Source organism: Syngnathus scovelli, chromosome 6 (genome assembly GCF_024217435.2).
Source record: "Syngnathus scovelli strain Florida chromosome 6, RoL_Ssco_1.2, whole genome shotgun sequence".
NCBI classification, from domain to species: domain Eukaryota; kingdom Metazoa; phylum Chordata; class Actinopteri; order Syngnathiformes; family Syngnathidae; genus Syngnathus; species Syngnathus scovelli.
Genome location: NC_090852.1, coordinates 6,853,349 through 6,880,192, shown reverse-complemented (window position 1 = coordinate 6,880,192; position 26,844 = coordinate 6,853,349). Strand labels below are relative to the sequence as shown.

General features: G+C 43.2%; 2 protein-coding genes across 3 annotated transcripts; both read right to left on the bottom strand.

Annotated features, from left to right (window-relative positions):
* Nucleotides 1-29: 29 nt before the first annotated feature.
* LOC125970794 (uncharacterized) lies at nt 30-5,190 on the bottom strand. Of its 2 annotated transcripts, XM_049723432.2 has the most exons (7): nt 5,047-5,181; nt 3,349-3,523; nt 3,010-3,260; nt 2,026-2,933; nt 1,545-1,701; nt 426-586; nt 30-330 (listed from the first exon to the last, which is right to left on the bottom strand). In XM_049723432.2, the coding sequence occupies exons 3-7, from the start codon at nt 3,152-3,154 to the stop codon at nt 154-156; spliced, it is 1,548 nt and encodes a 515-aa protein (XP_049579389.1). In that variant the 5' UTR covers nt 3,155-3,260; nt 3,349-3,523; nt 5,047-5,181; the 3' UTR covers nt 30-153. The 2 variants fall into 2 exon arrangements, with proteins under 2 accessions (XP_049579389.1, XP_049579388.1); XM_049723431.2 differs by lacking the exon at nt 3,349-3,523 and having other exon boundaries at nt 3,010-3,315; nt 5,047-5,190.
* LOC125970790 (AT-rich interactive domain-containing protein 3B) lies at nt 4,905-26,572 on the bottom strand. The gene is made up of 9 exons (XM_049723425.2): nt 26,394-26,572; nt 16,140-16,736; nt 12,413-12,484; nt 12,250-12,322; nt 11,203-11,386; nt 10,504-10,757; nt 10,124-10,414; nt 9,961-10,050; nt 4,905-6,053 (listed from the first exon to the last, which is right to left on the bottom strand). The coding sequence occupies exons 1-9, from the start codon at nt 26,418-26,420 to the stop codon at nt 5,914-5,916; spliced, it is 1,728 nt and encodes a 575-aa protein (XP_049579382.1). The 5' UTR covers nt 26,421-26,572; the 3' UTR covers nt 4,905-5,913.
* Between the last annotated feature and the right edge of the window lie 272 nt (nt 26,573-26,844).

Sequence of the window (26,844 nt, the reverse complement as noted above, 5' to 3'; positions counted from 1 at the left end):
TATATATATAAAATATAGTATACCTTGGTGTCATTTTTTAAAACTATTGCATTGGTTTTATTTAAACATGCACAACAACAAACATGCTGAGACCTCAAAGGCCAAGACGCCGGCACTTCATGGCAAATTTCAACTTGGCATGTGGGATGGAGATCATAAGCAGTACATCTTGCCCATATTTTTCTTTGAAGGTTCTGGTTGAACCGTGTGCCAAAATGACTGCTCTTCTTGTCGACTGCACGTGTCCCTCCAGTGAGCACACCCCGCCTCTGCAGCCTCAGCACCGATGAGGACTCGACCGAGGATTTTACATTGTGACCGTGCACGACTCTGTCATGTGGGAAAGGAGGAAATTTAATTCCTTCAAATGCAAAGAACTGATAAAAAGATTCACGTTCAGTTAGAATGTCTAATGCGGGTCGCACCTGCATGATTATAAACTCCAACATGAGTGGTAAGTGACTGATGTCTCCTGGAGGAAGGTCAAACAGGAAGTAGGAGTTCCACACAGCAAACGAGGTTCCTTTTGTTTCCCTGCTGCTTATGGTGATTCCCTCATGATGCAACTTAATTACCACCTGGTAGTCTGTAAACAAATACTGATAGTCAATGACATGGGGAACAATAATAGACTATCCTATGTTCTCACTTTTAGTTACACTTTAAAACATAAAACTTTTTTATGTTCATTTATTTAGGCACTATAGTTTTAATTAGGGATGTTCGATATCACTTTTTTTTCAGACCGATACCGGTTCTCAAATCTTGAGTAATTGCTAATAAAAAGTGGCGATAACACTGGTATTTTTATATGTAAAATTTCCCTCCCAAAAAACTGACAGCTTATTAAGACCTTTATTCAATATAGGAATTTTCCTTAAAATTGCATGAAATTAATGGCAATTCTCTATCCTTCTTTCTAATTCGGTTCCACTACCGATATCGGTACTTGGCAATCTCTAGCTTTAAAAAATGAACAAGAACTTGATTTTTGATTGTCCCACGAGTTGCTCTTTTGTTACTTCAACACAAAATAATTTCAATAAATCCAACAAATGCAGCTATGATGTACTCCTGTTTTTTGTTTTTTCTTTTCATACTTATCACTTAATCTATGTTTGATACAAACGTCATTTATACACAGCATTCTGTATTGTTATGTAAATATCAATTAGACCCATATTTACAGGCTTAACCTCTTCTAATCAGAATTACGCCATGTTCTGCACGTGAAATTGAGATGATAATGGCCGCCCACTGCCATGAACATCATGTCCAGACATGGTAATGCAAATAAAGATTATCAGTACCCTGGAGATTGAAATACTTTTCTATGAGGATTGTGACTAGTAACGGATTAAACCACAATGTCATTTAAAAAGGGATGATAACCCACTTCATTCGGATCGTGTAAGACATCCCATAATCCCCTTAACATTAAAAGCAAAAGGGAACTATTTTACCTCTCCAGCTTACATAATGTCTAAATGTACAGTGTCAGGAAGTCACAAGGTGACAAGTTCAAGTGGCTAGACCGAGTTTACCTGGTGTGGCGGACGTATGGACGAGATTCTCCAGGTTGTCGGCCCTCAAGACGGCCACCTTGAGCCGATGTGTGTGAAGGTTATAGTGTAGCAGAATGTGGATCTGCGGAGGACAGCTAAGCCCCTTAGACATCTGTACATCTTGGTAGATCGCACTCTGAGTAAAGGGCACAGATTCAGAGAGAGGAAACAGGAAATGGATTATGAGTTTTACAGGTTATATTTTCATTTCATTTCCGACTAAGGCTCTGAATTGTCCATGTGGCTACTACTACGCGCTTTGTCCTCACTGGTGAGACAATTCTGTATTAAGTAAATATAATAATAATAATCATAATCATAATCATAATAAATAAATAAATAAATAAATAAATAAATAAATAATAAAAAAACACATACTGTAATAATGTGGATATAAGACTTTAGAATTGTTGACTTTTGACCCAATGAGAACCAACATCATTCGTCTATGGACCACAACCTTTTTGTTTGAATGGAGCTCTTTTGTGAAGTGAATCTCATGGCTTGTGTTCCAGTCTCCTCCTCCACATTCAGCCTGCAGCAGCCCCAGCGCGATGCCCGTCAGTCCTTGTATATCCTGTGTGTATACCGCTAGTCTTAGAGTACACCTTTGGAGCTCCTCTGCAGAGTTTACATTTAAAACCAGGACTTGACTGAAGTTGCTCTGGATTGATGCTTGTATAAAAGAGGGATGGAGAGGTGGAAGACAGGCTTGTATTGACACATCATCCAACCTGTGAGGTGACCCCGTGAGGCTGAGGACTGTGATTGTCAAGGTTTGTCTGTCTGGGGCGAAGAATATTGTAAAATTGAGGTGAGGTGTCGTGGATATTGACGGTTGGCGTCTGGAGCCGTAGTCCAATGAAACCAAAGGGATGGGTTCGTCGGACGTGCTCGGCGAGTGTCTAGTGCCGGTCACAGTGCACCGTCTCTGCAGAGCCTTGGATAACAGTTTGGGGAGAGAAGGCAGGGAAGTATGGTTGTTGTCTATGGGTTTATAAAGAGGTGGACTGCTGAGGCGGCGCAGAGAGAAAAAAGTCTTGGTCTGCTCCTTCTTCTCAGATGCACAACAGGCTTCAGTAGAGAAACACCAGGAGGTAAATTCCTCATCAAAAGGGGCGGGGCTGGTGAACGTGGTCGGGTAGTCCAGCGTATCTCCGTCCAGCTCGTCGTATTGAAGCCTGGAAGATGACGAGGGGATCGCCGAGGAGGGCACGCAGCGCTCTAAGGTCACAGGCTCAGATGACATCACACTTTCTTTGTCTTCATCGCAACAAATGTGACTTCGCCACCAGCACAGAATACATCCCAGGAGCAAGCTCAAACAGAAAGTGATCAACCCAAGCAGAAGGAGAATTTGAAGATGAACTGTGATGAAAAATAAATAACACAAATATTTGGGGACATATGCATACAGAACATACTGAAAACTTCCTGACTTTACCTTCGAGTTGTCTGGTGAAGAGCACCTGCACGAGAAGCCAGAAGAAGAGGATGACAATGATGACTTCGATCATACCCTTGCAGCAAAACAGCACCACAGACTGCCACAGAGGCTGGCCCGGATACTCCTCGTCGTGATAAGGCATGGCTCTCAACGTCAACCGTACAATAAACAAAGCAAATTTAAATATGGCAAGGCACGTCCTCAGCTTCCAGCGGCACTGTCAAAGCATCTTGATTGAGTCCTGAGGTCTGTGCAAAAGTGTAGATAGAGTTGGATATGACAGCACAGAGCTGGAGGTTCTTCCTTGGGAATAAAATCACATAAAAACAAGATTACCATAGTTGCTCCAGTCAGTTCCTCATCCAGAATCGGTATGGCAGTATTACTGCAATCCAGAGGGTGGAGTCTACGGGCGGTGATCTCCATCTCATAATGCCTCTCTGTGTGCTTCTTTCCAAGCCTACACCATACCAGCTGTCAATCCAGCAGCATCACCACGTAGCAACATACCCTGACAATAAATCCCACAATCTGTGCCTGTGAACTCATCCCTGCCGCCCCTGCAATCTTAGTTGTAATTTATGTTATCTGTTCTTACTAATTTAATTCATTATAACTCTTGTGCTTTGCCTTGGCCATCTGGGGGCAGCATAATACAGATGAACTGTGATTCACAGAGACGGTCCTAATTCATCTGTAAACTGCACACGTTTTTGCAGATGAAGAAAAATGACTGAACGTTTTTAGATTGTCTACATGTGTTGCTACATACTTTGTGTATTCTATAGCATTTTTTATTGTTTCTTAGCATAGAGATGACTTGATCGTTAACAACTGGGAGTGGCTGGCAGCTTGAAGCCTCTTTTTTGAAGGCTCAGTGGCCTAGTAGTAGAGTGTCCGCCCTGAGACTGGAAGGTTGTGGGTTCAAACCCCGGCCGGGTCATACCAAAGACTATAAAAATGGGACCCATTGCCTCCCTGCTTGGCACTCAGCATTAAGGGTTGGATCACCAAATGATTCCCGAGCGTGGCCCCACTGCAGCTCACTGCTCCCCTCTCCCCCAGGGGATGGAGCAAAATCACATGGGGATGGGTTAAATGCAGAGGACAAATTTTACCACACCCAGATGTGTGTGTGACGATGATCATTGGGACTTTAACTTGGGACTTTAACTTTTTTTTGAAGAACAGTTCACATAAAAAAGTAGACTTACAACAGCATGCATCTCGAAAAACGTTAAAGTCGGATCTCAAGACACTATTTAATTTGCTGTATCCATTTAGGAAAGCAAAAGTAGCAGTTTGAAATATCCCTGCCAGTAAACACAGACTTGACTTGAAAAATATGAATCGATAATGTCAAACAAAAATTTTGAGTTTATGACGGAATTGTGTACCTAAAGGTTAATGCTATTCCAGATGCACCACTTAAACATTCACATAAGCAGTGAGGAAAATAAGAAACGATTTTACGTATATTATTTAACTGTTATACATCCACCTATAACCTTTGAAACCAACTTCCTGAATTACCTTGAATTGGTTATCTTGAAGCTTTGAATAGAAAATTAAATAAAATGTGTACTGATTAAAACTTTGAACTCAGTTACCTTGGCCAAGTCATCTTTTAAAATGCATTCAGTCTGACTGTTATTGTGACATGGGAGTACTATATTACACACAGGCTTGTGAGCGATTGGTTAAAAATTGTCTGAGCACTGAAAAGGTTCATATAATTTGTACTTTGACTCCGGCGACCTTCTCATTGCTGCATCAGACCTTTCATTTGTGTTCAAGTGTATACTTCTACCTTCTTTTCTTTTGGGGTATAGCAGCTTTAAATTTTTACTACTATAATTATATTTTCTGATAGTACATAGTAGTAGATAATATTGTGCAGCACACGATTATTTTATTCCACATGACCGTACATCCAACAAATATGTTGTCAAAGACCAAAACGGGGCCTTGGTGTTTACACTTGTCAAGTCGTCAGTAACATTTGTTTGCAATTTTACTTGATTGTCCACTTACAGTACAAGTTAGCAGATGGCCACATCAGCTCCTGCCGTTTTAAGAATTGCATATTTCTCTCAAGGATTGAGGTAGCACTGGTTCAGTCCAACGTGAGGTCAGTAATGATACATTCGTCGCCTATACAAAAATACATCACAACACATTTACGGGTCCAGTGGACATTCCTGAGTTCAGAAATTCCCCTCCCTCCCCAAAACAACAATTGAGCAAATGAGGTAAGTCTGGCATCTGTTCTACACAAACGACTCCCAGCAGATAAGTTCAAGGCAGAACTACAGTAATTAAATAAGGAAAACAAAATACAAATAAAAACTCCAACCAGCAAATGTTTCTAAAATTCCTTCTAAATACTTAAGGTCCCGCGGTACCTGAAAGTGTACACATTTCCCTGAAGGTCGCCATGAAAACGCTGCCCGCGGTAACCAGCCACCTGTCGGTTTAAATCATATCTACTGGTCACGAAACAGAACTATGACACTGATCTAAGGCTTTTTTTGGTCGTCATTCACTTTGGCAACACCGCTGTTCTAGAGGCAATAGAACAGGATGACAAATAGCTATAGATGCCACAAAACAGCGTTGATTCTCTCTTAGCACTAAAGACACATGTGAACATCACTACGATTAAAATAAACATCAGGAATTAAGCTTAACAAGTTACGTTTAGAAGATTTCCGAGGCCACGTGCTTGACAACATTAATGCAAACTAACAGCAAACGTATCGTGAAAAAGTGTGTGAAGCATGAAAGAACAAGAAATTAGACATATTTCAAACAGTTCTTGCCTGACTAGAGATAATGTACACCGCTCAATGACAAAGGTAAGAATGGAGTAAGAAAAAAACAAAAAACAACAACTGATCTTTAATTTGGTCCCTTTGAGGAGGTGGAGGATGAAGAGGAGGGGCTGTGAGAGGAGGAGAAGGCACTGAAACCGCTCGTCCCTGCTGGAGTTACAGCCTGCGAAACCACTGGAGCGCTGGACTTCTGAGCAAACAATGTTCCTGTTGACAAAGACAAAGTGTATTACTTCAGATGTCATGCTGATATGCCGCCTAGTGGACGTGGAAAGGGACATGAGAAAATGAGATCACTCTAAGGGCTCAGATAATCAATTAAGTATTCATGAGTATCTTAGTTGTGAAACTCTTCTTTGTCACTCATGCAAGTCTGCACTATACTGCCCCTGGGTGGCCAAGACACACAAAACAAGAGGAGCACAATGTCATTGGCCAATGAGGTAATTCATTAAATTATTACTACAAACCGTTATAAAGTAAAATACCATTTTTTCCACATTTTAAAAATTAAAAATTTTTTTCTGGAATGAATTACCGTAATTGCCGGACTATAAGCCGCGGCTTTTTTCCAAAATTTTGGACCCTGCGGCTTATAGTCAGGTGCGGCTTATATAAGATTTTTTTCGTGATTTTTGTGATGACTTGATCAGTTTTACTCTTAACACTATTATATACAGTAAAAGCTAGAAAACAAACTGACAAATAACTCGTTTTCAAATTAGACGAGTAAAAACTGGTCAAATATTTAAAAAAAAAAGCTATTATTAAAAGTGAAGACAATTTGCAATTCTAGTAATGAACAACGAATTTGATGCACAATTTGTCTTCGCGGGCCACATACAATGATGTGGGGCCTTGAGTTCGACACCTGTGCTCTAAACCCTTTCTCTTACACTGCCATGTGACTCAGAGATTACACAAAGCAGTGGCGCTGTTTGGACCATCTGCATTGTATTAAAACCCAATCAATCAGCATTTGAATTCAATTCTTCTGACATTTTGCTCACCAAAAACAAGTAATGAATGTGAACTTTTAATGCATTTTATTCAGAAAGTTACTTTGAACCCTGAGGTTTAAATGGCGGCGCGGCGTATTTATGGATTTTACGGCCTCCAGGGGGCGCTCTAGCAGGAAGCAAGAGCGAGACAGACAAAGAAAACGTGCTAGTTTGCGCATCACGCACACACCCTCACCATGGAAAGCACGCGAAGAAATTCATTTGATGCAGCTTTTAAATTAAAAGCAATCAATTTGGCTGTCAAAGACGGAAATAGAGCGGCGGCACGTAAGCTTGGCATCAATGAATCGATGGTGAGACGTTGGAGACGGCAGAGTGAAGAACTGACACAATGCAAAAAGACGACAAAAGCTTTCAGAGGCAACAAAGGCAGATGGCCCGAAGTTGAAAACATTCTTGAAGACTGGGTGAACACACAGAGAGCAGACGGCCGAGGTGTTTCCACCGTGCAGATCCGACTGAAAGCCAAAACAATCGCCACCGAAAAGAAGATTGAAGATTTTAAAGGTGGACCATCGTGGTGTCTCAGATTTATGAGACGAAAGGGCCTGTCAATCAGGGCACGCACGACTGTGTGTCAGCAACTCCCTCCCGACTACGAGGAAAAAGTTACAAACTTCCACAAATTCACACAAACAAAGATAGCTGAGAATTCCATCGGACCAGACGAGATCATAAATATGGATGAAGTGCCTTTGACGTTTGACTTACCTCTCACTAGGACTGTAAACAGGAAAGGTGAATCCTCCGTCACGCTGAAAACAACTGGCCATGAGAGAACGCATTTCACTTGTGTTCTGAGCTGCACAGCATCCGGACAAAAGCTCCCACCAATGGTGATTTTTAAGCGAATGACTATGCCAAAAGAAAACCTCCCGAAAGGCATCGTCGTGAAAGTAAACACGAAAGGGTGGATGATGGAAAGCCTAATGAAGGAATGGCTGGCGGAGTGCTACGTCAAGCGACCAGGAGGATTTTTTCACAGAAAAAAAACACTGCTCGTTTTGGACAGCATGAGGGCCCATATCACAGATTCTGTGAAAGCTGCCATCAAGAGGACAAACTCAATTCCAGCTGTGATTCCTGGGGGAACAACAAAGTATTTGCAGCCACTCGATATCAGTGTGAATCGTGCATTTAAAGTGGCACTCCGAGTTGAGTGGGAGGCGTGGATGACCAGCGGCGAGAAATCATTCACCAAAACTGGCCGCATGCGAAGAGCAACTTTTGCTCAAGTCTGCCAGTGGATCCTGACTGCGTGGGGCAGTGTGAAAAAATCCACGATCACCAACGGCTTTCGAAAGGCTGGACTGCTGCGTGAGGAAGAGAACGGTGCGAGCACATCTTCGCCTCGAGACGAAAGTGACAGTGACAGCGACAACGAAAAAGAGAGAGACGGTGTAAAAGTGTCTGACGAAGTCATCCTGAGTCTGTTCAAGTCTGACACTGAAGAAGACAACTTCAGTGGTTTTAGTGCACAGGAGGAAGATGAAGATAGCGATCAATGACTTTTCTGGTAGGCTGGTTATTTTTTTTAACCAGCGGTGTTACTGCCGTTGTACTGCTGTGTTATTGCCGTGTTGTTGCCGTGTTACAGGCACTTTTTGGAAAAAGACATTTATTTACAGTAAGCGATCGATTACTTTTCTGGTAGGCTGGTTATTTTTTTAACCAGATGTGTTACTGCAGTTTTACTGTCGTTGTACTGCCTTGTTGCTGCTGTTACTGCCGTGCACTTTTTGGAAAAAATGCATATAATTACAGTAATTAAAAATTACTGTAAAAAAAATTCTGTGTATCATCTTTCTGTGTAAATATCTCATGTTACAACGTGGACACCTGCTTTTATACACGTCACTGGGGAGAAAAGTGGTGCGTTGATCGCATGTCCATCCGCCAGGCGAATAGTGCAGTATAATTCACTCAAATAAGAGACAGAACGAGATCAAGACGAACATTACTGAAAAGAAGCCTTTATACACAAACCGTCATTATGGGGGACAAAAGAAATGCATATGATGCCGCTTTTAAGCCAAAGGCAGTCGATGTTGATGTCATTGTGTTGTGTCTACTCTGGAGCGTATTTATGGATTTTTACGGCCTCCAAGGAGCGCTCGAGCAGGAAGCAAGAGCGAGACAGACGAAGAAGAGATAATGCGCCGAAGAAGACGTGCTCGCTTGTGTTTTGATCTTCTCGCGCATCACGCACACACTCACACTCACAAAGAAGATACATAATGAGATGAACACGGACATTACTGAAAGGAAGCTTTTATACACAAACCGTCATTATGGGGGACAAAAGAAATGCATGATGCCGCTTTTAAGTTATACGTTATATCGCTAGTTTAATGTAATTTAGCGCTTCGTGCATGAATAAGATAAGCATGAAGAACTCGAAGCAATGCATAAAAGCGACGACGAAAGAGAGACTGAGAAAGTGAGGCGAAGGATATCAAACGCTATTCCAATCGGACACTAACAAGGAAGACTTTGATGGTTTCAGTGCACAGGAGGAAGATGAAGACGGCTCTTTTTTACTTTTACTGGTACGTTTTTTTTTAACCAGCCCTGTTAGTGCTGTGCTACCGTTTTGCTGCTGCGTTACCGCCGCGTCTCTGACTTTGCTGTGTTACGTCCGTGTTGCTGCGGTATTACTGCCGCGTCACAGGCAGTGTTTGGAAAGAAATGTTAAGGTATGTTATTAAAGCTTTAAAAAAACTTTCTGTGTCCAGTCTTTCTTTGCTAATAACTCGCGTGCACACTTCCGCGTTGCTGCGGTACTACTGCTGCGTCACAGGCAATGTTTAGAAAGACATGTTCAAGTATGTTATTAAAACGTTAAAAAGGCTTTCTATGTACTGTCTTTCTTTGTAAAAAACTCGTGTGCACGTGCGGCTTATAGACCGGTGCGGCTTATGTAAGAAAAAAACCGAAATATCCAAGAATATTAGCTGGTGCGGCTTATAATCCGGTGCGGCTTATAGTCCGGCAATTACGGTAACAACATTGTCCATTCATTTCACTGGCGGAAAGTTGTTTTGCAATGTGTTTGCAGTGATCAAAGAAAATGTACAGAATGAGCAACTTACCCGAGTACATGGTACCATTGACTTCCACAGAAACACTAATACTGGCTGCTCCACTGGTCGAGATACTCAGGGACAAATCTTGTTTGCTCTCTGTGGGAAAGCAATGCAAACATTTGCGTTAAATGGCCGCCTCTCATGAATGCCAATGCGAAGGAGAACTCACCATGACCATTGTTGAGTTTGAAGTTCAGGGGATTGAAATGGGAGGCCATCGCTAGTAGGTTTTGCTGGAGCGCCTGCTGCATGAGGCGCTGCTGCTCTTCTGCCAGACGCATCATTTTCTTCTCTGGGCCGTCAGCAACAGCCGCCCCCCCTATGCCGCGCTCCAGCCTCTCTCGTAAATGCTCCAGAGTGGCGGCTTGGGCCAACTGTTGCTGCTGATGTTGCTGGTTCTGCTGCCCCAGTGCCAGTGCCATGGGCAGTCGGCTGGGTATCACTGGAGTTGAAACCTCATCTGTAGAATTGTGTAGAATGCCCATTTAAAAATAAGAGAGAAAATGAAATGAGCAAAAGGAAAACAAAAATAAAATGTGGTAATCATACCTGGATTTTTTTTCACATTCGGGCTGATTGACGGACTGGAAGTGTTGTGTCCAGAGGTGGGAGTATGCATCGTGGGCGATGAGAGAAGATTGTGCGGAGCGGAGTTTGGAGACGGTGAGTAGCAACGATACAGGGTGTTGGTATAGCTGGGACGTCGACCTTCTCTGCGGTTACTGTCGATGGCCGCCTGGAGCTCCCCTGGAGAACTCAGGCCTTTCTTTTCGCACTCAAAAGGGTACAGGTACTTCATATACCTAAAGAATTCACATTTAAACTCAGCGTTGTTTTTTTTTTTTTTTTTTTTTACCCCAAAAAAATATTGCTCTAGCGCACCCCCTATAGTTGGAAAATGTAATTTATTGTTTAGAGTTTGGACACTGGCTAACGTTCAAATTTTGATAAATTAGACAATGTCAACATGTGCTATTAATATAAAAATGCACTTTTTTTTAACAGACTAGAGTTTGCAGTGCGTTTGTTTTGCACTTAGAGTCTCTTGACTTTGCTCTTTGCTGTTGTAACATGTAAATGTCCCCATTGTGGGAGTAATAAATAATTTGCGTTATCATTAGATAAACTGGGGTTGCCAAGGCATGGAAGGGACACTGTGTGCCTTATCACAAGCAAGTGTACCATCCGGATAGTTTTGAGACTGTTGGGGTAATAATAAACCCACATATTATTAGTTCAGACACGTACTGCGTGCGCAGAGTGAAAGCTGCGCTGGTAATGGACGTGGGGAGGTTAAGACCTCTGGTGATCTCCCTCCAAATCTTCTTGTTGATGACCTCCACTAGGCCTCCTTTCTCTGTCACAAGCTTGTAAAGTTTGTACAGGTCAAGCACCTGTTTGGCCATAATGGGAATCCGGTTCACGGGCGTCCCTGAAGGAAGCAAAACAAGAAATATAATGACTTAAATTCCGTTAAATTGCAGCTTTGAGTAATTTGCACAAATAGGAATAAGCAGCTATTAAAAGACGAGAAGGTCAACATGCCGTCTACTTTCCTCACCTTAAGGCCAGATATTAATGGCGGGTGAAAAAAGACTCAGCATGAGCAATCTATGTGCATATCCTCTTCTAATGAGGTTTATTTCAGATGTTGGGGGTGGGAGTAATTCCACAGCAAATGCTTTGTTTGAGAATTGATTTGAGCACAGCGTGGGGGTTGGGGTGGGAGAGAGCAGCAGTGGCTGCCAATCACGGCGTTGACACCGCAGAGCCTGAGCCTCTGTAGTAAAGCCATTTAATGAAGAAGGCTAAATACCAGTTGTAGAAATAAGATTAGTTTGGACTAAGCATCAACACATGCACGGTTGGCCTGTGTGTGACCTCTTCGATGGGCCGACTATTTGTTGTATGAAATCTGCGAAACATGATCAGCTTGAACCGCATGTGGATTATGCTGGTTATCCACTTTGTATAATCATACAACATTGTGAATTATTGTGGAAAATATGACTTGAATTGTAATTTTTGGTTTTCAGTGTACTACAAATTTGAAGGCTTGAAAACAACTTTTATATTTACGGAAAACACTGTAGCTTGACTAGGTGCTAACATTTTAGTATGAGTCTCTTACAATTTAATATTAAACAAAATTTACGAATGAAAAATGAGGCTAAATATTAAGGTAAAGTAAACCCTGAGAGTTGTCACCTACTAAAATATGACATTTGTCTGTAAAAGTTAGATTACCAAAATTCAAAGCAGCTTTTAAAAAAAAAAAAAAAAAGAGCATCTGACCTCGTTTTTGCATGAAGATAAAAAGATCATCAAGAAATTCTTTGCGCTGCGGGTCCATGTCCAGTACGTAAAGCTACGCCGCAAAAAAAAAAAATAAAAAAAATTCTCATTAGCATCATGTCTCTTCATAACGAGAAATGGGGTTCCTGCTCAATCCACTGACCTTTGCAAAGTCCCTGGATGGTTCGGCTCTGCCTCTTCCGCCTTCATTCTCATCAGCCCAGATGGTAGCTCTCTAACAGTAGGAAGAGAGAAGAGTGCATAGTGGACTAAGTCCAATCAATGAATAAATAAAAATAATAACAATCGCCGGATGTTTTGCCGATTAAATAACGATATAATGCTGCTCACCAGGTATGGTGAGAAAGTTATTCTGTTTGGCAAAATACTACAATTCCTCTTAAAATATTCCATTGGTTATCGTCCGGGCTAGTGGACTTTACTCCCCCCTTGCTTACCTCCCCCCCATAGAAAGGGTGCCTGTATTGCTCTACTGTGTATACATAATACATCATTTAAAGGGGGGGGGGGGCGACTTTGCTGAGAGACAGTGAGAAGGAGCTGAGGAAGAAGGTTCCATTGTCATGATGTAGTTTAATGTGACATGTTATTGCTCCATGCGCTCCTACTTAATGTGACAGTTAAAGGTTAAAACGGAACCGAGTGTTCAAATGCGCGGAAAAGCCCCGCTGAGATGTTATTGTTCCTCAGACGCGCATGAACAGCAGATAGATGATAGCAATGAGAAAGTGTTCAGTGAAGAGAATTTGGGCCGTGTGCATAATTCATCCACCGTTTGACGTCACTGTTGTCACTACAACCGTTACCGGTCGGCTTTGTCGTCATACGTGGCTCACGATTCAGTTCAATTTGATGTTTGGTATTAAAACAAGAGTATGTTTTAGACAACATAACATGGACGGGGATGGTCTTGTCTATTTATCACACTTGTGGTTTATCAAAATAATGGAATGTTTTGGTTATTGCTCTGATGGGGTTTGTAACATCTGCGTTGTTTTCGCTTGACAACCCAAACTGTGGTTCAAGGAATGGTCCCATAACAGCATTTTACACTCTCAGCTATAAAACACATGGGAACCAAAACAACACAAAAACATAAACTATAACTCCCTTTGTGTTTATAGTAGAAACAACTCATATTAGCCTCGACTGGGAATTATTTAGTAGACTTTTCCACGGTAGCTTCAACAAAGGGGGCATTTACTGAGCAGTCTCGAAAAACTGACATAAAACAGTTGTTGAAATAATTTTTCTTCACATGGGGTTTGAGAATTTGACTAATTGCTCAGCCCTCTACAATCCAGTGCCATTTTTTGAAGTCTTAAAAAAAAAAATATATATATATATATATATATATATATATATATATATATATATATATATATATATATATATATATATATATATACATATACCATATTTCATCTGGTGTGACTCAAAAGCACCCATGTAAACACCACAGATATTTCCAAAATGTCTTCCTATATATGCAGCTTCAACTAAATGATTGTCTGCAGCCTTCTCTCACACAAACCTCACCCTGGGGTAGCTTTTGACACATGTAATAGCTGTGCTTAGAATTTCTAATAAAGGGCCTTCTACTCCCCCGCGTAGAAACTCTATTGACGCCAAGGTAGATAAACATCCCAGTTCTTTCAGCATCAAATGGAAATAAAACCCTTCCCCCCCTTATTGATGAGCAAGTGAGACCTACTGTGGCTCTATTAACAAAAGATCTGGCAGTTAATTGCTCACAGAGCTTTCACACAACCAACCCTGGGAATGCTGATCATATTCAGTGTGTAGGTCAGCAAAAGGTTTCTTTTGTTTCACCAAAAACTTTTTACTACTTGTAGGACATCACTTTTACTAAACCCTATTTGCTTTTTTAATATGAGGCTTCATTCCGGACACCCACCCTTGTCTTTAATTGATTCTTAAAGGCCTCATTATAAAATCATTCAACAGAGCAAAAGTGAAAATGTACCGCTTCAATAGAACAGCAGGGGAGGACTAAAATTGTCATTCAAATCAAATTATTCTTCCTTTAATCCCCGATACAAGTCAAGATCATTTATCCGGCCCCTTGCTGAGTAAAAGGGGCCCCCCCTTGTAAAGTACCACAGAAGGCTTTTACAGTGAGGATACACACAAAGGATGAACAATGACTGTCCAGTGTGGTGGAATCTTTTACTGTAATGCCTGAGCCTAACAATGACTAACAGGGATAAAAAGACACAAATGAACAGAATGCACACAGCAGCCATTATATAACGTTTGCTTCGCAAACGTTTGGTGGACTCAGCATTTCTAACAACAATCAGGAGCTGGACTTAAATCCAGTTGCGATAGCTGATGGATGAGATCCAAAAGGGAATCTATATCTGAGAATTTTCACTTGCAGGTGATAGCCCGCACCTCACATTTAAAGACCTTGTGAAAAATCACAGTTTGACTTGACTCCAAATGGATCATGGCGCTTCAAGCCAAGGAGAGAATTAAACTGGGCCAAAAACATTTAACGATCTTGCGATGTATTTTTTTTTCACGGCACGTGATTTAAATTGAGAGTGGTGTTTTAAGAAGGGACTGAAGAAGGGACTCGAGTTCTCGTTGTCATCATGTATTGATTACTTGCATGTGAATTACAGAGCCATTTAATGTTGCTAGGAGACAACTAAATTATGCAGGGCTATTCACTGAACTGCAGCTATCTTAGCAATGAGTTATTTCAGGGTGTAATGAATAAAAAATAAAAAATAAAACAATAAAGACAAGGGAGTCAGTGAACTGAATGAGGAAATAAAATAAACGAAAATATAATGGAAGTGCGCCAAAGCCCACACCTCAATTTTTCTGCTCCACTGAAACTGCACAGTAAGTAAACTTTACAATTGCATGCTGTGAGGCATCTGCCCGGCAGCCCCTCGGTCTTTTGACTTCATTCATCAGAATATATTGTTTTGACGTGGGGGCCTGCGTGGGGGAGGGGTGTGTGTGTGTGTGTGTTGTTGTTAGATTGGCTTTGGTTAACCAGAAAAACACACATTGGAAGACATTTAGAACAGGTATCTACAGCAGTGTTTATAGCGTGAAACATTAGCGGTTGTACATTTATTTTGTCCCAGAGTAATGATTATATTTTGTTGATCTTGCTATGTGTATGGTGTTACACTGAACTATTAAATGTTCTTTCACTAATTAGCAGGGGGTAAAATGACCATGTATCCACCCATTGCCATTTATACAACAAAATAACTTTGTGTTTAATCAAATAGGATCAGATTTCATTTATGAGTAATTTCAGGTAAGATCATTATTTCAATTTACATTGGTGCCGTGATTTATGAGAGGAGTTACGTTCAGTTCATCGGCACTGATATTACTCACTCTGAATAGAGGATAGAAGTTTTGTCTAGTTTGAGGGAAATGTTCAACTAGAAATGGCCATACATATTTTAATATTGAATATTCAATCTGTTCACCCCAAAAAATAATATATCATACAATCCTGTCTGTCACATTTTGTTTGTTGGTGTGATGTGGGAAGATCTACTGATCTGCAATTAGCGTGTATTGTGGCAATCATCTAGTTACCAAACCAGCGGTGAGCCCTTGTCAATGAATACACACATTGCTGTGAAGTAACAGTACAGTGGCTTGGATGGCAGCCAAGAGGGATTAGCCAAGCAGGTGGCATTTGATCAAGAGTGGAAGGTATAAATGAACTAGATGGTCTCCACTGTGAGTGGTAATAGAGAACTATTACACTGGGCGTTTTGCCAAAAGAACTTCTTTTTTTTTTCCCCAGAAGCAAAGCTCACATGGAGGTCGTTACAGATATTCAACTTAAGATAGAAGATGCTTACTTGTTTCAGAGGCTCATCATAGGCCCAATCGGTGAAGCCGTTGGGCGACGTGAAGGCGGTCGGGCCGACGGGATCCAGCAATTGCTTCTCTTCATGCTCTTGTTTTATGGCTACAGGAGGAGGAGGAGGAGACGACTTGCCGGCTGCCGGTTGAGGCCCGGGGTAAGTGCTGAAAGGGGGGTCGGGAACCTGCGGCAGTCGGGCCTTTTTGACCTCCTGATGAGGCCCGCTCTCCTCCGCATCAGCCCCCATCTCCTCCTCATCAGAGTCACCGTCATCATCATCCTCACCATCCTCCTCCTCATCGTCGTCTTCTTCTTCCCTGGCATGAACTGTGCTTAGATGGTTGCTCAAAGCTTGCTGAGTGAGTCCGTCCACTTTGCTGAATAGGTCCGGCCTGGAGCCCGGCTGGGTCCTCGCAGCAGCAGCGTGTTGGGCAAAGAGGACCTGAGCTTGAAGGAGGTGTTTCTCTTGAAGGTTCATATCCTGTTTGGCTTCTTGCTGTCTCTGGAGGTGCTCCATCAATGCTTCCAGCTTCAGGCCAGCTGGACTGGACTGGGGGCACATTGTGGAGCTGCCCTCCTCAGATAAGCTGGACTATGACATACACAATGCTATGGCTTCAATTTAAAGGAATTTGATTCAAATGTAAATTTAAATTATTTTTCTTTTTCTTAAATAACTCTCTGAGAAAGATAAATATATGATAGCTTACCGTATATAATAGCCTAAAAAGTGCATTTACGCTGTGTAGCGAGATGTGAAAGCCACCTGCGGCCATGTTACGTTGCCACCTGCTGAGCGTGCCTAACTTGAATAGCTGCGAGGGATCATCAGATTATTTTCTCTCTATGGTCAAAATGCCACAGTGTGTGTGGCATACAGTTTGAACCAGTCTAGGAGAAGCTACATGCACATTTTAGCGATTAGAATGCAATTATAAATTTTCCCTTTTAAGGTATATCTCTAATTGGTACTCAAAGATTCGTCTGCATCCTGTAGGCCACCAAGCATAAAAATTAAATATTAAATATTGATTTAATACGTTTTCAATGTAACCAACAAATGTTAAAATATGGGTAAGAAATTGCACATCTGAAACCGATGAGTATTGCTAGCTTGGTAGTTTTAAGAAATTAGGTAGCCAATAGTCATTTTCACGTGAACAATTTATGGCTTTTTTTTGTGGATTTTATTTCTTTATTTATTCATTTATTTTTTTTCATTGCGAATGATGCAGGGTGGCATATGAAAATAATAAGCTGCTGTGGCACATTTTTGTGTTCATTCACCTAAAATGGTTTAATTCCTTTTATTTATTTATTTATTTATTTATTTATTTATTTATTTATTTATTTATTTATTTATCACAACTAATGTGGATTCAAACATTTATTGTTTATCATTCATGACAGATAGATAGATAGATAGATAGTGTTAGGTTACGGATTCTAGTTATTGATCTGACTCCAAATTGCGATCAACACTTAACACATAAATTGCTATGTCCTAATCCACACACTGGCGCACCTAACAATTTTGCGAGTTCGTTCTGTCAAAGAGAAGACCAGTAGATCAATCAGACCAAATTTACCAATTATTTATTCCTGACAGAGCGCACTAATACAGGCCTGGGTCCCGGGTCCCTCACACTAAAACTCGTGCGTTTTTGTGACCACCAAAAGACGACACATTCTTCCGGGTTGCCCAGTTTTAAAGAAACACAATATGAATATTAAAGCATGCAAAATATTGTGAGATGATTGGTCGATGGCCATCTCCTCCCCGGTCCAGGTGTCGCTGAGGTCAGACAGTTGGGTTTTTCCCTCGTAGGCCGGTCTCATAGACGTGCTGTTGTTCTTGTTCCTAACCGACCTTGAGATGATCTCCTCCGGTACTCCCTATCCGGGCCTATTCCACAACACTTTGAAGAAAACAAGTTCATGCAGTTTGTCTGCACATTCCTCGCCCCCCACCAATCCACACGTGCACTCTAATACTAGATATTATATTAATATGATTATAAGTTTAACACAAACTTAAAAAATATGTTTGCAAACTCCCAAAAGCACATTTCCCTTTATTCCCTCTCATGACCTCATTTATGAGGTCATCACCCGTTACCCTAGCAAACAGCTACCAGCGCGCTGTCGATCCTTCCTTCCCCCCGCTGCTCATGTTGAGTCACCAGGGCATATTGGCCCATCGGTGGCAACGGGCCAACGGTTTTCTCGATCAACCGGACAGTGAGTGACCTAATACATGGAATACAACAACAATCGCATAAAATCATAATTGTAATAAAAATAGCTACAGCAACAAGCACAGACATGATGAGGCCTTTCCAGCTTCCGAACGTTTTCATCCAATCAGACCAAATATCGGTGTGTACGCCTGAATGATCTTTCATCTTTTTGTTCAGTGTCCTCAGTCCTTCCAACGCCCTGGTCAGTCGGCCTCCTGGTGCCGTGTTGTTTGGGATGAAAGTACAACATGCATCACCAAACATTCCACACACACCATGTTCCTTAGCTAATAGCATGTCCAACGCAATTCTATTTTGGAACGCCATTAACGACGTTGCAGCCAATTGTTCATGAACTGCGGCGAATGATTCAGCTGTATAATTACCCAGCCGTTGGACATTGTAATGAACGTAATTAATACGGTCTACATTTTTATTGGGGGTGATCCATAGGAAGATACTTTCGAATCCCGAGGACACTTGATTAACGAGTTTATACTTATCTGGCACACCCCGGGGCACTCCTATAGTGTCAATATATGTTGGATCGTCGTCGCTCAACCACGGGGGCAAAATGTCTCTTTTGGCTCGCTTCAGGAGCCCCGCCAGTGGGGACTCCAGGTTCCAATTGAGATTCTGTATTTCAATGGGGACAACCACCACAGGCATTATCAACGACACGAGGGCACAGATACCTGATGCATTCTTCGGCAAGCGATCCTATAATTTGTCATCTCCACACCACAACCAGATGTCACTGGTCTTCCTCTGCTCCTTCCATCATTGCTGGGTGAATTCTGGCATGTCCTGTTAAAGCTTGAAAGCAAGTGAATTTGGAAAAAAAACTTTGTATATCACAATTACAAATTGAAACCTACTCACCCATTTCTATTTTACCACTCCCCCCTTTTGACACATTCACCCAATGTGTCATTACGTATCAAAAGGAACCTGCAAAGCGTCCCCTCTCATCACCACACTCATTGTAGCCAGGCCCGCGGAACCTCTAGTTACCATCTGGGCCCCGGGACCATCACCCCAAGTCCTTGAAACTTGACTGTCCACCACACACACTCGGCAACACAAACAAAAATCATCGCACTCCTGTCAGTGAGCTTATAGCCCGACTGACAGTGGACATTTGTACACACAAAAACTGACATCAAGTATCAAAATTAAAAACAGTCATAAAATGAATCCTGGCGCCCGCGGATCATGTCCTGAAAACCACGTCATCAACAAGTTCATCATAAAAACCAAAAGGGCAAGGGTTAACATATTCTTGTAAATCCAACACAAACTTTCCACGAATGCAATCGACAACCTGCAAGAATGAAAACAAGTTACGCAAGCAACGCGCAATCCGCTCCTTGGCTGGTGGCTGATGCTGCAAAAAAAAAAAAAAAAAAAAAAAAAATCAAGTCACACAGAAAAACAAAGCAGAGCGTGCTATTGTCGCAAACACGTTCAAGCGTCAAACAATTGGTCACTGTCCACCTAGTCCGTCACCCCGTCGGGTGAGCTCAAAGTCGTCACACGTCAAATCGTCCAAAGTCTTGCTGTTCGATACTAGTTCTGTCTTGTCTGACCATATCACTGAAATGGGCCTTCTCCATCACATCGTTTTGTTGTCGATGGTGCCCCTGATTTGATCATTGAGCCATGGTTCCGGTCAGAACTCATCATTTACCAGTTCCAGACCCTCCAGTCTGTACCACGCCTTCAGGTGAGAGGAATTTTATCCTCAATTGCAAACACATCACCCCAACTTCAGACCTCTCTGGCCAATCATACTGCGCACACACAGTCATAGATGATCACATGCGCACACACCCATCCACACACTCGCAGACACACACATCCGTCTCTATCACTCAGCTCTCCTCCCACACTAAGCAAAGTTAGTATGTTAGTGTGCAGGCAAACATTGACTCCTAATAGTAACTCTTCACATTTGGACATACTTGTCAACATGACCTATTGTAAAATCTCCAATTCAATTTTCCATAAACTCGCCCATCAGATTCATCGCAAATTGTCATATATGTCTATCTGGGGGGGAGACGACTGTGGGACCCGCGTGTCAGGGGAGCCTCCATAACCTCAGATTGCCCCTACAAACTCGATCTCTATTAATTATCCTAATTAAATTCAATAAAGATGGGTCCGACTATTCCCTCTGGATTTTTACATCATCATTTGGCTCTCCCCCTTTTTCCTGTTGTCTAGCTCAAATATGTTTCTCAGTCTGCTTCTCTTTATTGCCCCTCTTGGCGAGTCTAACTCGCCCCTTTTTCTCTTCCTAAAAATCCTGCCTGTCACACCATCCAGCACCTCTCCCTAGAATGGGCAGTTTTTAATGTAATTTACGTCATTGCTGTCCAGATCTTCTATCCTCAATCTCCCTTGCTGTCAATCCCTGTTAAAATGCCAAAATGCCCCTGTTCCTCTTGACCGAATCCACTTTAGTCCAAATGTCCTATTCTAAAATGTATCTAACTCGACTTCTACTTCTTAAGCCTGACGAGCCAAAATATCAGATCTCGCTCTTGTTTCTTACCGTTTTAGCCTATTTGTTTTATCCAAATCTGTTCAATCTCTGACTATGATGCTTTTCTCTGTAGCTCTACGCATTATTCAATTTTTATCAAATCTCCTCAGTTCTGTCAAACTCAGTGCACAATGAAGCTCCTGTCCACCTTGACCCGAGCTCCACCCAGTTTGGTAACGCCACAGCAAGGAGTGCGATTTGGCCGTCGGACACTTCCAACACCCCTGCGTCCCAGAGGCCACACAGAGTGTCTTCCATGCCTTGGTCCGCCTCTTTCGGCCAACGATATTGAGGCCGTTTGATAGGCTGCGTCTCATCCATTTGGAGATCAATAGGGGCCACCGAATGACAAAACCCGACATCAAATGGACCCTGGGACCAAAGTGTGTCGGGCAAGGCCGCCAGCATTACTTCAGCGTCCTCATGATCAGTTAACTCCCTACCGTGTGTGCGGGACACCATAATCTCCTCCAGCAATCCTGTGTCTGCCATGGGTTGTTTAATTTGGTATGCATTCTGAGACTCAGACCAGTACAAATTAGGAATGTGAGTTTTCCGCCAATCAGTCTGTTGCAACAACTGCTTGACCATTGAGCCCAATTGTCTGGCCTCGTGTCCTGGGGCAAGAGCCAGCGAAATGTGTGGCACCCCTTTCTCTGTCATTTTGAACCACTGCATTTGTTCATATGTCAATTCAGTTGCCGCTGCGACTCCCTCTTTACCAATCAAAATGCACGATGAAGTTAAATCCCACATGTGCCCTTCAATTTCTTCAAACAAATCCCGATATACATCATCACTTTTTCGGTCATAAAATAGAGTGCAATGCAAAGGATCAACAGGTGGGTGGTATGGCGCCAGTGAGCAGATCCAGGCTTCCACAGTAGGTAGGTCGAGAACACACCGCCACCAGCAGGGGTCTCTGGCTCCAGCCTGGCCCAGTAGATGGTTGCAGTTTCTGCTTCTGCCGGTAGGGGCGCCATCAGCCACTGACCATGTTGTTGTAGCTGCTGTGAGCACTGGATGCTGATGCCATCTGGAAATTGAATAATCACTCCCTCTGGCCCACACAGAATTCTGGCTTGAACGGCTGACAGCAAGTCCCTTCCCATCAAATTGATCGGAGTGTCTGTGGAATGGATGTATTTGTACCACAGTCTACACCCTGTCCGGGTGATCACAGTTTCAAGTGGTTTGGTAAAAGGCAGAGTACGTGGTTGTCCCGAGAAGCCAACTAAAGTTGTTGTTTTCTTTGACAGTGAGGATACAGGAAGGGCAGTGTTTATTGATGAATAAGTTGCTCCTGTGTCCACCAGCATCTTCACAGGTTTTTCTTTCCACTGTCACATGAAGCATTGGCTCCGCCGGGCCACTGCTTTCCTGGCTCCCTGGGCAGCCCTATTCAAATTGTCCACACCAGAGATCATCATGTTGGTAGTACTGACCTCCGTGCGTTTGTGGGCGGGTGGCTCCGCGCGGTCGATACTGTGGGCATTCTTTTGCCCAGTGGTTGGTTTCGCCGCAGATGAAACATGCGTTGGGCGAATGGGGTTTGTATGCTGCCCTCCCCGGGTAAGCAGGTGCACTCCCTCTGTATCCGCCCCGGAACTGGCCCCTTCCGCGCCCCACCACCTGAAGAGCCTGTGACATTTGCATTTCCTTTTTCTGTGATTTAGACTGTTTAGCTTCACCATGCATTTTTGCCAACTGTAATTTCAACAACTGTTTAGATAATGCGTCTGTCTCGTTTTCAACTTTAGCTTGTGACTCAGTGAACATTCTGCAGTGATGCAAAAGATGACGTTTAAATCGTTCTTCGGCACAAACCAGAATGTCAGGATCTGACATTAGCTGCTTCTTCACATCTGGCGGAAGTCCATCCAGCAGCGCCGTTCGGAAGAGCACCTCTGCCTCGTGCGTGAGAGCCGGATGTCGACCTGTGGTTTCAATCCAACTCTCCACACATGTTACATAATGTTGTGCAGGTGACATTTTCACATCATAAGGAAACATAGTGGGGGCCAGATCGGTGGGTTGTGGGAAAGTCAATTTAATGTTTTCAAACAGGGGCGCTGCTACTTGTGGCAAGGGCACCTCCCTCCCCAGTCTCGCTGTGCCTGCTGCTTCCTCAGTTGCCTGCAGTTGCACCAGGGAGCATGCTCCTGCCAACATCTAGCGCATGTCACCGAGTGTACAGCTCTGCCCACTCATCAGAGCCAAAAATTTGTTCAGCCACACCTTGCCTCCTCTGTGAAGTGGGGGCATATTTTCCATTATCGTGGTCACATCACGGAGCACCATGGGCTCGTAGTGCTGACCGCCCGATGTGGTCACCAGCGGACACATCAATTAATTTTTCTGCACCTCGGCCTGTGTCATCTGTCCCTGACCACTCCGCAAATTATATTTTCTCCGTGTCTCTCTCTCTCTCTCTCTGTTGCCCATTTTAACATCTGCGCTTCCTGTCTACGCTGCTCATCGGCTTGATCAATTTTCTTTTTTAGCTCCTCATTCTCGGCAGTAAGTCTATGCCAGCTTTCTCCTTTTGTCACATTGGACGGTTGAGGGCTCGCACCGGGGGTGGAGGTGTCCACGCGGGATGTGTCCACGCGGGATGTGTCCCCCTCCCGGGCCCGTCGCCTCTCTTTATTTACTGCTTGTTCAATCAACTGTACAATACTCTGATCCGCCCTTTCGCCTTCGCCCTCGACATCCACTACCATCCTACCACCCAACGTCACCACCGGATCCATTACTCCGGGGTCGCCGTACGGCGGCGGTCCAACATAGCTCACTCCGAGTTTCGAGGCACTCGGGTGTGTCACATCATGCAAAGATGGATAAATGCCCTTGTATTCATTTCTTTCCTTGTCTATTTTCACCGCTTTCTCTACCCTTCTTTCTCATGCTCTTGTTAGCCTGCCATTGTCCAAATCAAAAATGTTTTTTTCTTTTAACTGTCTTTCTTTTGAACCTCTAAATCGCTCGTGTTGCTAACCTAACCTAACCTAACCTTAAAGAAAGGACAAACAGATTACTCCCAATAGCTCCTCATTATTTACGAGTTAGCCCCCCTTTCTTGAACATTCTCTGATCCATGCCGTCTTCCTCCTCACACTGTGTGGATGCAGCACACAGGGTGTGCACATAAACGCACACACCGAGCGCGCACACAACCGCACGTACACACACACACACACACACACGCATACGCACGCACGCACAATCCATCTCTCATGTAGCTTCTTTGCCACTTTCTATCGGTCAATACCACTCACAATTTGCGCTTCCACATCAGCATATACATTCCTTCAATCTCACTGCTTCAAACATTCACTGAGAAACTCACACTGTCCCTGCCCCGCCCGGGCTATAGCACCCCCCGTGCGAGAGGGTCGCGGCATCAATGTTGACTGGTTACAGGCTGGCCATTTCCTGCAACAATCATGATGCCGGCCCACCGCCCGCGCGAGCATAGCACAGGCCCACGCGTACAGCCCAGACCCGCGACTACGCGCGAGTGCAGGCTCGCCCATCAGTCTCAACCTCTCAAAGGGCAGGCCAACTTTGCTGTTGCGCCCTTCACCATGTTCACATTCGACATCTTTCAATGTCTTCTACACAACATTTGTTGTCTCTTATTCTCATCCTATCAAGCCACCGTTCTAGTAACTTTCTGTCACACACCTTATTTTCTCTACTGCCACACCTTGCTCATCTTAGTTTCTCTAACCAACTTAACTTAAACACACCATTCTTCCATAGAACACACATCACTCATGAGGATCCTCTGCGCGCACACTCTCTCTCCCCCCAATTTGGTTCATTTTGGATGTTTTAGCGGTCTGATCTCTCACAGGAGGAACTGTTACCACCGGATATTTTTTGAGGAGGCCTCACTTCCCCTCGGGGATCTCTTTATTAACCCCAGCTATTTGAATACGATCGTCACCGCACCCTTGTCCGCCACGACGAAGCACTAGGTCCCTGACCTATCAGTAGTACGCGTAAGTCCCTGACTTTACCGTACACGTTACACACGTAAGTTCCAAACTTATTCACCGTATGTATCTTAACTTCATGCACACCTTATTTGATCTGAACGACAGTCTCCTCTTAAATTTCCTCTTTCAATTTGCAGCATTTCGACTTATAGTAACAGGTATTCTGCTTACCTTATCGGTGATGAGCTCAGGGTTTAGGAAACGTCGTACCAGCTCAACGTTGTGCGCTTATTCCAAACGGTTCGCCGACCGGGAGACAGTGTCCCTGACACTGTCCGGTGTCTTGGCTAAAGACCACGAGTTGTCAATTACCCTTCTCTTGACATCACGTCGGGGTCACCAAGAAATTGTTAGGTTACGGATTCTAGTTATTGATCTGACTCCAAATTGCGATCAACACTTAACACATAAATTGCTATGTCCTAATCCACACACTGGCGCACCTAACAATTTTGCGAGTTCGTTCTGTCAAAGAGAAGACCAGTAGATCAATCAGACCAAATTTACCAATTATTTATTCCTGACAGAGCGCACTAATACAGGCCTGGGTCCCGGGTCCCTCACACTAAAACTCGTGCGTTTTTGTGACCACCAAAAGACGACACATTCTTCCGGGTTGCCCAGTTTTAAAGAAACACAATATGAATATTAAAGCATGCAAAATATTGTGAGATGATTGGTCGATGGCCATCTCCTCCCCGGTCCAGGTGTCGCTGAGGTCAGACAGTTGGGTTTTTCCCTCGTAGGCCGGTCTCATAGACGTGCTGTTGTTCTTGTTCCTAACCGACCTTGAGATGATCTCCTCCGGTACTCCCTATCCGGGCCTATTCCACAACACTTTGAAGAAAACAAGTTCATGCAGTTTGTCTGCACATTCCTCGCCCCCCACCAATCCACACGTGCACTCTAATACTAGATATTATATTAATATGATTATAAGTTTAACACAAACTTAAAAAATATGTTTGCAAACTCCCAAAAGCACATTTCCCTTTATTAGATAGATAGATAGATAGATAGATAGATAGATAGATAGATAGATAGATAGATATTTCCTGTTCATTTGATGTGTTCATTCATTTTAAAGTGAACCTTTTCCACATTGAGGCAGCAAATTGTGGAATACAACACGTGTTTGTTTAAAAAGCAATTGATCTGCAACATGAAATACAACAAATACAAGATAGTAAACTTTCTAAACGACAATTTCTGCGTCCTGTGTAAAAATGGGAAACAATCTACCACGATATTTTTGTCAATGTTCGGTGTGAGAAAAGCAGCTACTTAAGGGTAGCATAAAAAAGATCATCGTTAAGACAAGTGTGCCGCTATTGGTTACGAGGTTAAAAGCAACCAAGGGTGAGGTAAACGAGTAGATATGTGGCCTACAGCGCTTTGTCGGGGTAAGCAAACACGAATGGGGAGCCGGGAACCGAGCGGTCGTCGACACTCACCATTTGCCCCTTGGAGTAATCCATCATCTCCGATCGGCTTGTTCCTTCTTCTTGGGCCCAACGCAAACGAATAGCATCGCACGAACCTTTCGGACGGGAAAGGTGGTTCCGAACCAAAGTGACTTGGTTGCTTGGGCTCTTCTTGTTTTAGGAGAACAAGCCGTGAGGAGGAGGAGGGGAGGACGATGAAGAGCAGGAGGTGGGGTCATGAACAAACTGCGTGGTCACAGCGCTTGGAAACTACAAACATCTTGAATTGTCTCTTTTCTTCTTCCCTTTTTACACCCCCAACTTGTGTAAAGGAATGAATGAAAGAGGTCCGCCCACTGCTTGTAAAAGTGGGTTTACTTGCAGACACCTACAGCAACCTAAAGGTGCTGTAAGGCTCAAAGGAACAGCTGTCAATGGGGTATATTGTACTTTTACAAGAATATTGCATACTTTATGACTG